Here is a 16,661-nt window from a genome sequence, read left to right as displayed (position 1 = left end):
AACAAAACAAAATGTCAAATTATTAATTCATTTATTATGCCTTTAAATAGACAACACCAAACACTAGGTATTAGTAGGTAGGTATAGAGATTTTTATGTTTTCAAAATCAGTATCTATAATGGTCTGGTTTGTATGGGCCTTCCACCGACACTCCAATATACTTTGCTTGTTTAGGTGTTAATTTCGTAAGTTTGACACCCAAGTGATCAAGATGGAGGGCTGCAACTTCTTCATCTAACTTTTTCGGCAAGGTGTGAACGCCAATGGGGTATTGATTGTGTTTAGTCCATAGTTCAATCTGTGCTAGGACTTGGTTCGTAAAAGAATTGGACATGACGAAAGATGAGTGACCAGTTGCACATCCAAGATTAACAAGCCTTCCAGAAGCAAGGACGATGACATGGTTGCCATTTTCCAATTCATAACGGTCAACATGTTGTTTGATATTCACTTTCTTGGCATTCTTATCTAACCAAGCAACATCAATTTCAGTATCAAAATGGCCAATATTGCAAACGATTGCATCATCCTTCATTTTCACAAAATGCTCTTTGGTGATTATTTCAATGTTTCCAGTGGTTGTGACAAATATCTGACCTATTTCAGAGGCCTCCTCCATTGTTGTCACTTGGAAACCCTCCATTGCTGCTTGAAGAGCATTGATAGGATCCACCTCTGTAACAATAACTCTTCCTCCGAATCCCTTAAAGGCCTGAGCACATCCTTTACCAACATCTCCATAGCCCGCAACTACACAAACTTTTCCAGCAATCATGATATCAGTGGCCCTTTTGATACCATCAAGAAGAGATTCTCTGCACCCATATAAGTTATCAAATTTGCTCTTTGTAACAGAATCATTGACATTAATAGCTGGGACTTTCAAAAGGCCTTCACGGAACATTTTATATAAGTTGTGTACACCTGTGGTTGTTTCTTCAGAAATGCCTTTGCAACCTTCCAAAAGTTCTGGATGTTTTGTGTGAACCAAATTGGTCAAATCACCTCCATCATCCAAAATCAAGTTCAGGGGCTGAAATGATAAAACATTTGTAACTTAATTTTTATAGCTAATATTATAGCTTTAGGAATTTATTAGTCAAATAATTGGGATATTATCATAATTAAGGTAGTAAACAAATATTAATCAAATGATTTTATAATTCACATATTGTGATTAAATATGGTGCTTAAATTATAATAAAATAATTGGGAGAGTGAAATTGCAAACAAAAAGCGTTTTCAAATCATGGAATTAAGTACATATTTTTCAATGTTCTTATTTGAACTTTCATTTTACTGAAATTACTTTTTAACTTTATTTTTTCGGTAGTTGATTTTTCATATTCAGAAATTTGCATGTCACTGACGCGATCTTTATCCATTCAAAATCGTCCAACGGGTCTAAAGATCACTTCAAACATTGTTTAAATACTTGTAAAATGTCTACCAACCTTTCCATCGGGAAAGATAAGTGTTTGCTCAATGCACCAAATATATTCCTCATCTGTTTCTCCTTTCCAGGCATAAATGGGGATCCCAACAGCCACCAAGGCAGCTGCAGCTTCATCTTGTGTGCTAAAAATGTTACTGCTTGACCATTGCACCTATAAAAAAATTACTTTGAAAATATCTGACAGGCAAACTTTAAATGCTAACTTGTACATATTAACTGTTGAGATTTGTAAAAACATAAAAGATTAATGTTGTGTGATTAAAATCATAAAACAAATTAACTTGCTTCAATAATTCAATGTAATATCTAGCTGTATTTTTTTTTGTTACAAATTATACATCATTGATTCTATGACAGAGCAATTAAGTGTATTTAAATGCATGTGGATCTTTTGAACATAGAGGATACAACTAGATAATAGTCACAAGTTACAAATATATCAAATGTTATCATTGCATCACATGACCTACAGATCAGAGGTACATGATATGTGATCGACATAATAGATATAAATGTAAATTTTGAATTTGTACAGTAACAAAATGGTGATTACATCACATTTTTACTATCTTAACTGACTTTATCACACAGCATTCAACTTGAAAACAAAATAAAATATTATGATTTAACAAGATGATAAAGATTTATTAAATAACATGATGTGATTCTTATAAACTGTTGAAATTGATAAGAATTGTTGTGCAATCCTAATAATATTACTGTGATATTTTAATATTATTGTGAGAGTTTGGACGTTTGTCACGCAAAGTGACTGAACCAATTTGGCTGTTTGGAATGGAGATAGCTTATACCTTGAATTCAATAAAGAGTTCCCACTGGATTTTAAAACCCTAAATCCATGCGGATGAAGCTGCGAGTGTCATCTAATAAAACTAAATGTACATCATGATCCTTTGTTTTCTCACATTCTATTCTTATAATGTATTGTTTATCACATAACGTACACATTATAATGTACACATTATTATCTACATGATAATAAAACAATCATGTCATAAATCAAACAATAGAAACCTAAATGTCTAGATCATTGACATCATTGAAATCTATAATCTGAATACTAAATTGCAAAAGAAACTCCTGATAAATTGAATATGAAAAGAGAAATCTCTTTAATAGGTCTCAATCAGCACTAATTTCTTAAGATATAAAATCCAGATTGTGATCAAGTAAAATTCATTCTAATATTATAAATGGGAAAGTGTGTCTGTCTGTTCACTAGGTTTTTACGGCTCATCCGTTTCACCGATTTTGACGAAATTTGAACCAGAGATAGCTTGTATCCCAGGGTCATGAAAATATATAAATTTAAGGAATAACTTTTATAATTTGATTGTGTAATTCTGTGGGTAGTTCTTTTAACAAATAAAATAAAATAGCCTTTTTGTCCTGGAAAATCAAAGAGTTCTTAACGGATTTTAAAATCCTACCTGGACAAAGCTTCAGGCATCTATCTATTTGGTACAGAAGCAGCTTGCGCCCGTTAATGGGCATAGGCTACTTTTGAAACAGAATTCCCACAGGATCACAGGCATCATCTAGTACTAATTGATTTTATGTATTTTGTTTATAATCAACAAGATTTCAAAATCAGGCATCTATCTTTACTGTATGTACTATGTATATTCTTAAGAATCAACTTATCACCAATGATGATTGCAGTCTAGCCATAACAAATCTTAAGTTGTCGTGAGTGGAATAATAATGAAAATAGGAATAGTTCTACCTAGCTTGTGACAAAGGGCCTTGGAACTATTCTATTAGCATTTGCCTTGATCATACATATCTATTATACTTACTTCTGCTCCTAACTCTATCAGTGTTTCAATGAGTACTGCAGTTTGTACTGTCATATGCAGACTGCCAGCTATTTTGGCACCTTTAAGTATCTTGCTAGGAGCATACTTTCTGCGGCAAGCCATTAATCCAGGCATTTCTTTCTCTGCGAGCATGATCTCCTTACGACCAAGTTCTGCCAACTTCTCATTAGCTACAAAAAAAATTTCAAAAGCCCTGTTAGTCTTTATGAAAAAACTAGCTGCTTGCCCAAGTTTTGCATGGGTGAAATTCCACGAAATATTTCTTAGTCAGGGTAAGTAAGTAAAAAGTAAATCTGTTCATCACACACATATAATATTGAAATAACATTTAAAAAAGATCACAGAATATTGACCAATTATTGTGTAAAGGCTGCCTAATCACTTGGTGATGTCTTCCAGGCAACCTATGTTACTATTATAATTATCATGAAAAATATACTATGATATTAATTATTATTATTATTAATAATGCAAAAATATAGCCTATTAAACAAGCACTTTTTAAGTTTTTTAAGTTTGAATAAACACTATTTTTATTTAAGTACTACAATGTTTAAAGAAGTACTCGGACTGATTTGCAGAAAAAAAACAACTAATTATTTTATTGAATTCTTATCTTCAATAGAAACTTTAGGAGATATAATAAAAAGGCTTATACATCGATGGCTGAGGGTGATCTTCTGTCAATTAATGAAATAGGTGTGACTACAAAAACAATGTAATACCTACAGAATAAGTTATTGAAAAAAAATGTACTTTAATAATTAAGATGAATATTATTTTCATTCGAAATTAGATCATTTAAAATAGAGGCTGAAGTTAACCTATTATATTTTTGGCAACAATCCATGAAAAACTGCTCAATGGAAAAATAACCTTAAAAACCTACTAGACATAAATATTCAAAAATTCTAGCTTTTAACAATTAGGTACTTAAAATAATAAAAAATAGCATTACTTATAAAATTGTACCTAAAGCATTTCATTTAATTGATTTGTTTTGATTAATCACATCAAACTTACCGATTTTGTATGCTGGCTTCATTGTTGAATGAAAAAATATCAAATAGGTATTCAAACTCTAACTAAAGCTTCAGTTAGAGGAATTTGTTAATTGGCTTGATATAAAAAAGAAATATTTAAAAGGTGGTTAATGTACACAACACACACAATATGAAATAGAAATGTGCACGAAATGTGGTCCGTGAATGTGATAAATGATAATATGTCAAGTCAAGCACAGATGTCAAAGTAGGCCATAGAGATAGTATAAAGTAGGCAAAGAGTCAGAGAGTTTTTTTTTTTCTTCTCGTCTGGCTTTACATAGATTAGCCAATGTCAGGTTTGTAGTTATAATAACAAGTTAGGGAAACTATATATTATGTAATAAAATAATGAAAAATTGGGATTTGGAATTGGAAAGGAAAAGGATAAGGTTTTTTAAAATAATTACATAATATACATAGTTGTAAACATATACATAAATAATAATATAATATAAGTATACATAAACTATACCTTGGTCAGAGAGTATGTAATGTACAATTTTATAGGTTTTTTTTTCTCTCTTTTCTGGCTTTACTCAGATTAGCCAATCTCAAGTTTGTAGTTATTTTTAAGTTGGTGAAACTATATAAGCATGGACTCCGACTGCACCGGCGTCCGCCGACATACGCGCGGCGCCCTTTTAGAGCGCTTCCCAGTCTGTTCCACCACCAAAAAAAACCAACTAACCCAAAACCAGCTACTCCTAACAAAAAAAAAACACTCCAAAAAGGCACAGCACGAGCGCCAGTAAACGCCAACACAGACAAAGTCCAATTTTATAGGTTCACTTTGATGTCAAATGCTAATGCCAACGTGACGCCACAGACCACCAATGTACTCTATGGTGCTCTGTGGCCACAGACCTGCTGGCCGGACGATTCAGATAACTCGATTCGGTAAATTATCGGGTGAAAATTCCATTCAATAAGATGTATAATATCTTATCGTACGATAACTTACCTAATCAAGTGTTCTGAATCGCCCGGCTGCCGGGTAATCTAAACGCCAATACAGACGAAGTCCCAACATAGACTACAACTGTGAACTGTCAACCAAGCCAAGTTGTCAAGTGTCGCCTGTCGATGGTCAAGTGTCAACAGTTGTCACTTGTCAATAAATAATAATCAACATTTTTCAACTAGCAATCAATCACTTGTAGTGAATGCAAATTGCAATTTACGAATTTCAGTAGCGAAGTATTCACATGAATTGTTATTATTGACTGTTTTGTAGCTTTTCTATTCGTTTTGCAATATTTAAGTAGTGTCTTGCATTCGCAGTAACTAGAACTTGGAATCATAAAATTGATCTTTGGCTTGATACAATTACTTTTTGCAGCTTGCACTGTGCATTCGTGTGTGCAATGTAATGTGATCTAGAAATCTTCCTGTTTTATGTAGTATCCGTCTACGATCATGAAATCAAGTAAGCGTAGGCTACAGGCGCTTACTGAAGGCTCTGATGGAATGCCAAATTATCTTAAAATGGAAGACTCCGAAACATCGATACCCCCTGTTTTTAGATCTCGGTTACACGAACTATTTTCGCAAATAGAAAAAGAGTTTGACCTTCTGTATACTGAAAACTTAAACTGTAAGTAAACCGTTTACATATACCTTGTATAGGTATTTTTAGTCAATTTATGAATAGTGTAGGCATTATTGACTAATGAGAGATTAATACATAAATTTTTAGTGCAAGAGAAAATAGACATACTGAGCGAGAAGTTAGAACGTGAAAGCTATGTTGGAGATAAACAAAACATTGACTATATTGAATTTGAAACTACAGGAAAAAGCTCAAAAGTAAAATGTAAGTTAATATAGTAAACGACATAATAATTCTGATGTATTTTATAATCCATTTATTATTGTAATCTATTTATAATGCATTGTTTTATGAACAGTGTCTCAAAATAACTCTCAAAAGGTGAAGACAAGTCACAAACTGAAGGTTCAAACCAGTAAAATAGTATCTAGTTTTAAGGCACCTACATACAACTGCCAGCTGATTCGAGAGTTCACAGGACATAAGGATGGTATCTGGGATCTTTCCACTGCCCGCCCTGGCCAAGCTTTAATTGGGACTGCTTCTGCAGGTAATTTGACAAATTATTATCTTACCAATACCTGTAAATACGTATTTTTTTATTAGATTTTAACACAATTACTCTTAACTGACATTTGTTACAAATTGATAGTGCAATGAAAATAGTAGTCGAATATTGAATGATTCCAATGTCAATTACCACACTAATGTAGATAAACAAGTGCTAATGAAATGCTTTGTGAAAACCCACTTGTGAAATTTCAGAGTCATTAGTTAAATTACTGTAGCAAATTAGTGTTGACATCGAAAAATCGCTTTCCGTGAAATTACTGTGAAGAAAAATAATAATTTCACCAAATGAAAATGATTTCAAAGTAGCAATGATGGTCATCTTTGTTCCATTTCAGATCACACAGCTTGTGTATGGAGTGTAGAATGGGCCAAATGCCTTCTGCAATACACTGGGCACTCTGGTTCAGTAAACTCCATCAGGTTTCATCCAACAAGAGATATTGCTCTCACCAGTAGTGGTGACAATACTGCTCATGTGTGGCAGGCTGCTGTTAATTGGGATTTACCGGTAATTACTTCTACAGTAAATGTTTTTTCTTATAGTCTTTCTAATTAAGTATTAAGGTATAGCTCATTAGAACCACCAGACACCCAACCTGCATAGCACCAACGGATCTACTCGCTCCCAGGTGCTGTGGAGTTAAAGTAGTGAACGTTTGTCCATAGAAGTTCATATAAAGAATACTAGCTATATTATATTTTACATTGTGTATTAAGAGTTTATATTGTATACATATATGCAGAATTCTTACTAAGTGTGCTTTAAACCATAGTCATGTTGTGCAACCCTCTAGGGTTACAATAGGAGCAAAATGGATTGAGGAATTAGGTTAGAATTGTAAAATATTGTAGTCAGTTTTGGTTGCCCAATAAAATAAAATAAATAAATAACTGCACAATGCGAGGTGATGCAGGTAGTATGCCAGGGGGCTCTAATGAGTGATCACCTTTTCACCTTTTGCTTCTAGCGTGGTCAGTCTTCCGAAGAGGAACTAGACGGGGGCGGAGAAGAAAGCTTAGGTGATGGCGATAGGCCGGAAGTGCTTCGAACTCCTCTCACAGAACTTACTGGTCACTTGGGCGTTGTGGTTGCAGCTGATTGGCTGACCGGCGGTGATCACGTCATAACCGCCTCCTGGGATAGGACAGCTAACTTGTATGACGTTGAGACTGGGGACTGTTTGCAGATATTAACAGGTAATTTGAAAGATATGAGCTATGATTGCAAAAAAATGTAAAGCAAAAAAATTGAAATAACTATTGCACATATTGACTTTAGGATGAATGTACTTTAGAGCGTGTACTCAAGAACTTCAGAATCTTGTTTCTTCTTCACCATTCTACCACAGAACAGCGAAAATCCGTGAACGGTGATCTCACGTGGTCGATATCCAATCTACGCATACAAACGTGTTTTCTGCAAAGTATAACTTAAATACCTTCAAGGCATGAATGGATAGGCATCGTCTAGGCAAGTGCGCTCCAACCTAGACTTATTATTGCTCTGATTCTCAGGCGTGATGCGCAAGCCTATCTCACAATCCATACTAATATCATAAATGTGTAAGTGTGTCTGTCTATCTATCTGTCTGTCTGCTAGCTTTTCACGGCCCAACAGTTTAACCGATTTTGGTGAAATTTGGCACAGAGTTAGCTTACATCCTGGGGAAGGACAAGGGCTTTTTATTCCGAAAATTCAAAGAGTTCCCATGGGATTCTCAAAGGTCCATCCGTTTTATAGATTTATATGAAATTTGGTACAGAGGTAGCTTGCATTCCAGAAACTGACATAGGCAACTTTTTATTCCGGAAAATCAAAGAGTTTGAACTGGATTTTTAAAAAACCTAAATCCACGCTGATAAGTCACTGGCATCATCTAATAAAATAAAATCAATTTCATTTTATTCAAGGTAGGTTCAATTTCATTTTATTCAAAATAGGTTTTTAGTAGATGTAATTAATTGTTAGATTTGTAGGATTGTACAGTGGTGATAAATATAATTAGCTACGTAAACTTAAAACTATAGCTACGAGGGTTCCAAACGCACCCAGGTCTGAGAAGAGCCCACAGCAAACTCAGATGGGTATTCTTTTTTATATCACCACTTCACAAAATCGCTTAACTTATGAGAACCATCAAAGGTGTTAAGCAACTCACTCCCTTTATCATTTTTATAATCTTTTACATCATAGTAGGATTTTTCAATAAGTTTACGAAACAAAAACTTGATATGCCAGGTCACGATCACGAGCTGACGCACGCGTCGGCGCACCACAGCGCGCGGCTCGTGGTGACCGCGTCGCGCGACACTACCTTCCGCCTGTGGGACTTCCGCGAGCCCATACACTCCGTCTCCGTCTTCCAGGGGCACACTGAGTATGAATTTCTTAAACTGAACATTTTCAAGTAAAGATTTTTATGTAATCCTGTGAAAAAGATATTGCCATTATCGGAATTAGAATGCCATAAGATTACTTTGTCGTATTAATTTACAAATTGCGAAAAACTAAATTAAATTTGAATTTTGCGGGCAGACCCGTCTCATGCCGCTTAAGTTATCCCATACAAAAACAGAGAGAGCGCTATCACGAACATCACTCCGTGGATCTCTGTTACGTGATCCTATACAAATGATAGGGCCAAACAGAGAACGCTATACCAACTTCATTCCATGGATAGGGTGTAGTAATAGTATATAGCAATTTTTTAACATTTTTAACCCCCTGACCCAAAAAGAGGGGTGTTATAAGTATAACGTGTGTGTATCTATGTATCTGTCTGTGGCATCGTAGCTCCTAAACGAATGGACCGATTTTAATTTAGTTTTTTTGTTTGAAAGGTGGCTGACTGACGGCAGTATTCACAAACGTTACTATGACGTTTCACAGTAAGCTCTAACGCATAGTGTAGGTTCCACCAATCAGATCACTGTAAATTGACGTGATACAGTCATCTGATTGGTGGAACGGGCACTGTGCGTTCGAGCACACTATGAGACCTCATAGTAACGTTTGTGAATACGGGTGTAAGAGTGTTCTTAGCTATAATCGAAGAAATATAATCGGTGCAGCTGTTTGAAAGTTATCAGCTCTTTTCTAGTTTTCTTATAGAGTTATAAATGTCACCTGATTAAAATCTACATTTATAATCTCATTCACATTTTATTTTTAGGAGTGTGACTTCCGCAGTATTCACTCGCGAAGATAAAGTCGTCTCTGGATCAGACGATCGATCTGTCAAGGTAAGGTATAAAAAAAAAATGATCAATACCTAATCACTAAAATTAAAAAATGATTTAATTTATCACTGAATATAATATTATGTATACAAGAGTTAATGTAGTCCTATAATATTTTTTTTTTGGAACCGGTGCCAATGAGGTACCATTATAAAAAATCAAAATATGAATATTCGCGCAGCTAAATTAAATCCGTTTTTTTTTACATCTCTTCCAGGTGTGGGACGTACGTAACATGCGCTCAGCGCTAGCGACGATCCGCTCCGACTCGTCGGTGAACCGCGTGGCCGTGAGCGGCAGCGGCCTCATCGCGATCCCGCACGACAACCGCCAAGTGCGCCTCTTCGACTTACAGGGCCAGCGCCTGGCGAGACTGCCCCGCTCCAGTCGGCAGGTATGTGTTGGTGTTAGCTGGCGGGTGTGCTCTGCCTTTTTGTTTTGTTAAAACTGACTGGAAAGCGCTCAAAAACTTGACATTGGTTAATCTTTGTAAAGCCAGACGAGAGAGAAAAAAAAACATATATCACATATCACGTGAATTTAATTTTTATGTATTATATTAAATCCCCCCCCCCCCCCCCCCTTCGAGCCTCACGTGATTAATGGGCAGCCCCTGACGAACTGACCATCCGCTCTGACTCGGTTGTGTAGTGTAGTAGTGAGACCAGAGGGAAGGCGAGTGATGCATATCACATGCTATAACATTGTCCATATGTTATTCATAGGGTCACCGTCGAATGGTAACATCGGTGGCGTGGGCCGAGGACATAGGGTCCAGCATCAACTTCTTTAGCTGCGGCTTCGACCGCCGCATCCTCGGCTGGTCCATCCAACCATCTAAAGACAACTGATTCACTGCCTCACGCACCTAGGTATCGTAAATTCTGATATTCTAAAAAGTGTCTTATACACCTGTAAAGCGGCCCCAAAACTATCAGGCTAACTTAAACTATTTTGCTACATTATGCGGATTAACTGGACATTTGAATATGTATCAAAAATTAGAGTGTTTTGAATTGCTTAGACTGGACGACACAATATACGAAATTTCCGTATTGATGGGTAATAATAATTGGACTATATGCCATAGTCTGAATAGATAAGGCAATCCAATTGAAGCAAAAGCGAATAGATAAATAATAATTACTTTGATAATGGTTTTTTTCTGTTTTATTGTTAATGTGGGTGTGTAAACTCGATGGGAAAAAAAATCTGACAGATTCCCAACAAGTTACACTATGACATAGCTGGGTGTGATTCATTGGGAACCCACCTTTCATTTTAGGAAATAATAATTTAGTTCTAGTTTCAGTTATTTTAATTTCTAATTCAAGATAGACACTTCCTTTACTTAAGTTATTGCTGCTTCTGTACAGATTTTTTTGCAGATTGATTAGTTTATATCTCATGGCTGTAAACTAGTCTAGTCTGTCTAGTAAACAATAAATCGTTTCGGGACCGCTTTATATTTATACTGACTAAATTAATTTTGTATCTAGAATTTTTAATCCATACTAACATTATAAAATATGATAGTGTATCAGTCTGTCTGTCTGTATGTTCAATTCGCCACCCATCCGCTTAACCTATTTTGAGTGTAGTGTATCAGAGATAGCTTGCATCCCAGAGACGGACGGATAAGCCACTTTTTATCTCGGAAAATTAGAGTTCCTTTGGCAAAACCTACAACCAGGCAAGCGAAATCGTGGGCGTTATCAAGTAATGTATAATTAAGCATTTTTATTTAAATAAAATTATTGTTACTATCCAAATTATAAATTAAGTACTATCTTTTCTGGTATAATTATTATTATCGCCATTTTTAAATATGTATTACTAAATTACGCCTGCGACTTTGCCCGTGATTTAGATTTTTTTAAATCTCTGATTTTCTGGGATAAAAAGTAGCCCAAGTCCGTTTCCGGGATGCAAGTTATCCCTGATAGGTATACTTTCGCATAATAATATTAGTATGGATATAATTAGGGCCAATTTTTTAATCACCAAATAATCTTTAAAATATTATATTTTCGTTTTGACAGTATGTACACAAAATCTTTCATATTGATTAGATTAAAGGTACCATGATCAATTCAGCCATAAGGGTGAGCTATCAATTCAAAACTTTGGACCAAATTTTTTCAGTCAAAGTAATTTACTCCTCAGTTACAGATAATTTGGCAGTTAAAAAGTCGGCCAATAAATAATATTTTTTGTCTTTATTTTAATTTTTCTCTTAGTTAGCTATATGTTTACCCTTCTTAGCAATCCATATCAATAGGTAATTAAAAGATTATATAATAATTAAAGAGTAGAATTGGTGTATTTGTACATTACCATTAAAAACCATTATGTATATTTTTTTTACCTTTTCACGATAATATATAGGCACAGCTTAATACTGCCGAGTATGTTGCTGGTTCTATACACTATGATGTAATTTTAAAAAAAAACTGCATTAGACTTATTTTCAAAAAACATAAAAATTTAAAACTCTGGTGAGTGAGTTATATTGTCGACTATCAACTCGTCTTAATCGCATAGTACACTAATATATTCTATTTTTAGTAGCTGTGTGTATAGAAACGGAATCAGAGAGAATATGATGTTAATAATTATAAATGTTTAAGATAGAATCAATATTCCTAGAGACTTTAAATGTGTTTTTACGTGATAATGTGGCTAATTCTGTACAATAACTTCTCTACAAATTGTATACAATTTGTAGAGAAGTTGTGTTGAATTTGTGGCACCAGCCACAGTTTATAAAGCGAATTTACAAGCAAACACTTATTTTACTTAATCTCTGCTTTTAGGAAGTTGTATCTTTTTGAATAGAGTCGAATGACCGAATTGAATTTGCACTAAGTGTTGTGGAAAAAGAATTAATTTGTTGGATTTTAGGAGTTTATTTCTAATGTTAATATTTAATTATTTATTAATGTATTAGTTTGGGATCTGGTGTTAAATAACTTAAAATGTTGGATTTGGAGTTTTTTAGGTATAATTTATACTATAGGCAAATTAATTTAGATTAAAAAGTTTGCTAACTAGAACAATTATGAAATTCGAACAAAAGATCTGTGAACGGTTTTTTCCTTACTAAGGCCTCATTCGCACGAGAGCTTTTTTTAACGTCTAAAAAGCGTTCAAATAGAACAAATGCATTTCCAAGTATCTGTTCAGACGTCAACGCTTTTTTAACGCTCACTTTGTATTTTCAGTGCAACGCCGGATTTTAACGCAGCGCTTTTTTAACGCTCGTGCGAATTAGGACTTAGTGACAAAAAAGTCACCAAGGTTTGAGTGTGCAGCCTCATTACAGTACTTGAAGCTACATAGCGGCCGCGTTATGAGGTTTCACTTTCCTAAGAAAATCCTTGCTTCAACTCATTGAAAACTAGGTCTACTGGGAATGATAACTGTTTTTGGGGCCATTACATTTCATGTACTGACCTCTACTAAGTTATACAAGTACGCTGGACCTGCGATTGCCGACATTTTTTTTTGAAGCAGCAGCAATCCAATCGGTATTAAGAGCGCCACCTCGCTAACAAACTGGCCTACCAGTTTGGCGTGTTAGTAATGTTAAGAACCTTGTAGAATTAATATGAATAATTAAATTTAAAAATATATATTATTATTGTCATTTTGTATGGCACACCTCTTCCAGCGTACTTATATTGTATATATATTATGCCCATTTCAGTGGTGGCGTGCGTGTGAAAAGCTTACTGAACTGACTGGTTTTCTCATATAAATAAAATATATCTTATGCATCACAGTTAAACATATCTTTAGATAAACCAGTTTGTAATAATTGTATAAAATATTTTTTCCTAGTCAAGCATGGCAATGGAAGCTAACATGTTAAATAGTGACTTAGGTTTATTTGTAGTTAAACGGCATAATAAATAATGTAAAAAATGTAAATAAATGATTTTGAATTATTATCGATATTTCGGCCTAACCACGATCCACGACTAGTGCAACTCGGTCAAAATATCGATAACTGCAACGTATCGCTACTATACCCTATCTGCGGAATGAAGTTAGTATATCTCTCTCACTCTATTTGGCATTATGTAATAGAGAGAGCGCTATACTAACTTATCCGCGAGTACCAATCGGCGCGGGTAAAATAGGCCCATTCTATCTTATGAGCTCTCACATAAAGAGACCTGGTACAAGATAACATAGTGCTAGTTTACCTGCACCGAGCGATATCAACCTGTCGTACCGGCAACCTTGCTCTTTATGTGAGCACCCTAACCCTAGTTGTTAAAGTAGCCAAGGGTTAATAATAAATTAGTCATTGAATACAATTTAAAAAAAATGTAATCTGTATTATTACAAAACTATTCGTGTTATATCATGTAGGTAATGTTGAAAAAAGTTTAATTAGAATTTATTCTAGTAAGTAATTAATTTAGCAAGTGTTGATTATTATTTATTACTAGCTGATGCCCGCAGCTTCGCCCGCGTGCATTGGTCAGATCCCCTGCAGCATCAGGATTGAGGAGTTGGAATCCAATTTTTTTATCAAACAATGTCGCAAAGTTCCTCTATTGATTAAAAAAGAAATGACGCAAATCGGTTCAGAAATCTCGGAGATTTCGATGTACATAGGTAGAAAAACACAACTCCCTTTTTAAAAGTCGGTTAAAAAAGTAGCCTATGTTACGCCCTGGTGAATCCTCTATTTGTCTGTGAAAATCCCGTCAAAATCGGTTCAGCCGTTCCAAAGATTAGCCTTTTCAAACAGACAGACAGACAGACAGACAGACAAAAATTTTAAAACCGGTGATTCAGTTATGGTATCGTTCAAATAACCCTATGAGCTTAATATGAGGTAGTTATTTCGAAATTACAGACAGACACTTCAATTTTATTTATTAGTATAGATTATTAAATTACTGAGGGTCTGGTTGGATATTTTAATTATTATTATTATTATTATTATTATCATAGCTTTATAAACTGTACATGTACTTACTTATTAATTAAATTAGGAGCATAAGGATATTAGGTCTATACAAAATCATATATAATATTTGTTACCTTGATCTATCTGTATTCTGTACTACTGATTGACAAATTTATTATTATACCTATAGAATAACATAATAAATAAATAAATATTTTGTGTGTAATTTTATTAGTGTCTCCTATTTCCCAATTCCTGTTTTAGTGGTTATAGTATTCAACAAGCATTGTACAGTCTGACAAAGCTCTGATTAGCACTTGGATAAAAAAAAAACAGTAAAATTTAGATTTTTTACTTAACAACACCAAATACTCAAGGGGGCAGCATGACATCCTTCGTCCAAGATGACACTTCACAAGATGGCGGCGTTAGTTCTTAATTGTTCTCAGTATCGATATATCGTCAGTTTTTGCATGATTATTCATACATAAATTCCTAAAGCATTCAAACTTCGTAAAAAGGAATACCCGAAAATAGTATTTTTTATTAATGCTCGAGCCTAAACAATTATGCAAGGAGTATCTAATAACATTAAACACGAAATCAAAGTTGCCGCGTTAAAAAAAATCGAAATTGATATGAATTAGTCCTGTGTCAATCGTTGATTCTCTTTGATTCGATCGTTCAAAGTAGGTAAGGGCCACGATCGAAACTTGTAGGTCTTTCAATCATTTGATTGGTCTGTGATCATTTGGTTTGTTTGGTTCAATCAATCATGGTGGCTCCTGGTTCATCATGAATTATGACTCAATCGTGAATGGGATGATGAGATTAAAGTCTCGATTGCGTGCGCTCGTTTCGTTATTTGTCGATTGACGGTTCAAAATCATTGTAATATTGATACCGTTTGTATGCACTGATGTACCGTTTTAATTGAGTTTTGTTTAAATATGCAGTTCGTACAATAATATACCCTATTGACTCTAAAATAAAGCATACAAAGCAATTGTAACTTGAATTGTAAAAGTGAAACTTCATAGTCTCGATCACCGCCGTAAGGTCGCTGGCTTATCGGTGTTTTATAGGATATATTTCGGAGAGTGTGCACAGGAACTTTTCGATCTTGTCCCCCCTTCACCATTTTACCACCGAACCGCAAGACGTCGGGCGAGTTTCCATCCTTATGTCGTCGACATTCCATCTACACGCACGAAACGTTTTGCGTCTTCATTCCTCATACGCATGGCTAAGGTTTGGAATACTCTTCCCCGATCTGTGTTTCCTACCAATTACAATCCGGGTATCTTTAAAACAAGAGTGAATAGGCACCTTCTAGGTAAACGCGTCACATCTTAGACCACATCATCACTTTCCATCAGGTGTGATTGTGGTCAAGCGCTTGCCTATAGTGAATAAAAAAAAAATAAAAAAAAATTGGCAGCTCTGGATGCCGTTGATCGTCGAGCTAGGAGACTTGTAGGCGAAGACTCTCCTTTGTTGGCGAAACTTCATAGTCTCGATCACCGCCGTAAGGTCGCTGGCTTATCGGTGTTTTATAGGATATATTTCGGAGAGTGTGTGTAGAGGCACTAGTAAATAGGCATTTTCGAGCTACGCCGTGTGAGCCGTAGCAAGTTTGGTTAGTTGCCTCTAGCCCGTTGTATCATGTTGACGTTTACAAATTGTAACTTAAAATTGTGAATTATAATATATATTTTTTTAGTGTTCATTTCTTTTGTTTTTATTACTACCCTGGTAGAGAACACGGCGCTATATATACATCAAATATCTGTACGTAAAACACCTGTACATTGGTGACTCGGACTTTGAACTACCAGGGTAGCGCGTGTTAATTTTCTTAATTAAAATAAGGTAAAGTAACGTAAGCTAGGGCAACTCAAATTAACACGTAGGAAGTGAAAAACTAAAAAACTTTAAAAATGGCGCAACCTACGACAGTAGTGAAGGATGAAGACACGTATCTAGCGTCGATATCTCTCACGTCGAAGATCCCGGAGTTTTGGACCG

The 16,661-nt window shown here is 35.0% G+C and overlaps 2 protein-coding genes across 2 annotated transcripts; one reads left to right on the top strand and one right to left on the bottom strand.

Moving 5' to 3' along the window:
• Positions 1-14: 14 nt before the first annotated feature.
• Positions 15-4,531, bottom strand: LOC123875326 (adenosylhomocysteinase). The gene is made up of 4 exons (XM_045921087.1): positions 4,322-4,531; positions 3,278-3,468; positions 1,456-1,608; positions 15-1,034 (listed from the first exon to the last, which is right to left on the bottom strand). Exons 1-4 carry the CDS (start codon positions 4,341-4,343, stop codon positions 108-110), a joined length of 1,293 nt encoding a protein of 430 aa, XP_045777043.1. The 5' UTR covers positions 4,344-4,531; the 3' UTR covers positions 15-107.
• Positions 4,532-5,464: 933 nt separating this feature from the next.
• On the top strand, positions 5,465-14,159 carry LOC123875325 (WD repeat-containing protein 37). Its single transcript, XM_045921086.1, has 9 exons — positions 5,465-5,938; positions 6,041-6,157; positions 6,252-6,443; positions 6,802-6,974; positions 7,435-7,663; positions 8,706-8,844; positions 9,640-9,709; positions 9,924-10,100; positions 10,432-14,159. Exons 1-9 carry the CDS (start codon positions 5,761-5,763, stop codon positions 10,555-10,557), a joined length of 1,401 nt encoding a protein of 466 aa, XP_045777042.1. The 5' UTR covers positions 5,465-5,760; the 3' UTR covers positions 10,558-14,159.
• Positions 14,160-16,661: the final 2,502 nt, after the last annotated feature.

This window comes from Maniola jurtina, chromosome 19 (assembly GCF_905333055.1).
Source record: "Maniola jurtina chromosome 19, ilManJurt1.1, whole genome shotgun sequence".
Classification (NCBI taxonomy): domain Eukaryota; kingdom Metazoa; phylum Arthropoda; class Insecta; order Lepidoptera; family Nymphalidae; genus Maniola; species Maniola jurtina.
Note: the sequence above shows the minus strand (reverse complement) of the source record. Positions and strands in the feature narration are given on the sequence as shown.

What these genes read in the sequence shown, in the direction of transcription:
- LOC123875326 (XM_045921087.1), bottom strand. Translation starts at nt 4,343, where the DNA reads ATGAAGCCAGCATACAAAATCG. An exon ending in GAAGCCAGCATACAAAATCG is followed by an intron (nt 3,469 to 4,321) that starts GTAAGTTTGATG and finishes TTTTTTTTGTAG; the next exon opens with CTAATGAGAAGTTGGCAGAA. An exon ending in TTATCTTTCCCGATGGAAAG is followed by an intron (nt 1,035 to 1,455) that starts GTTGGTAGACAT and finishes TTATCATTTCAG; the next exon opens with CCCCTGAACTTGATTTTGGA.
- LOC123875325 (XM_045921086.1), top strand. Translation starts at nt 5,761, where the DNA reads ATGAAATCAAGTAAGCGTAGGCTACAGGCGCTTACTGAAGGCTCTGAT. An exon ending in CTGTTAATTGGGATTTACCG is followed by an intron (nt 6,975 to 7,434) that starts GTAATTACTTCT and finishes TTTTGCTTCTAG; the next exon opens with CGTGGTCAGTCTTCCGAAGA. An exon ending in TGCCCCGCTCCAGTCGGCAG is followed by an intron (nt 10,101 to 10,431) that starts GTATGTGTTGGT and finishes TGTTATTCATAG; the next exon opens with GGTCACCGTCGAATGGTAAC.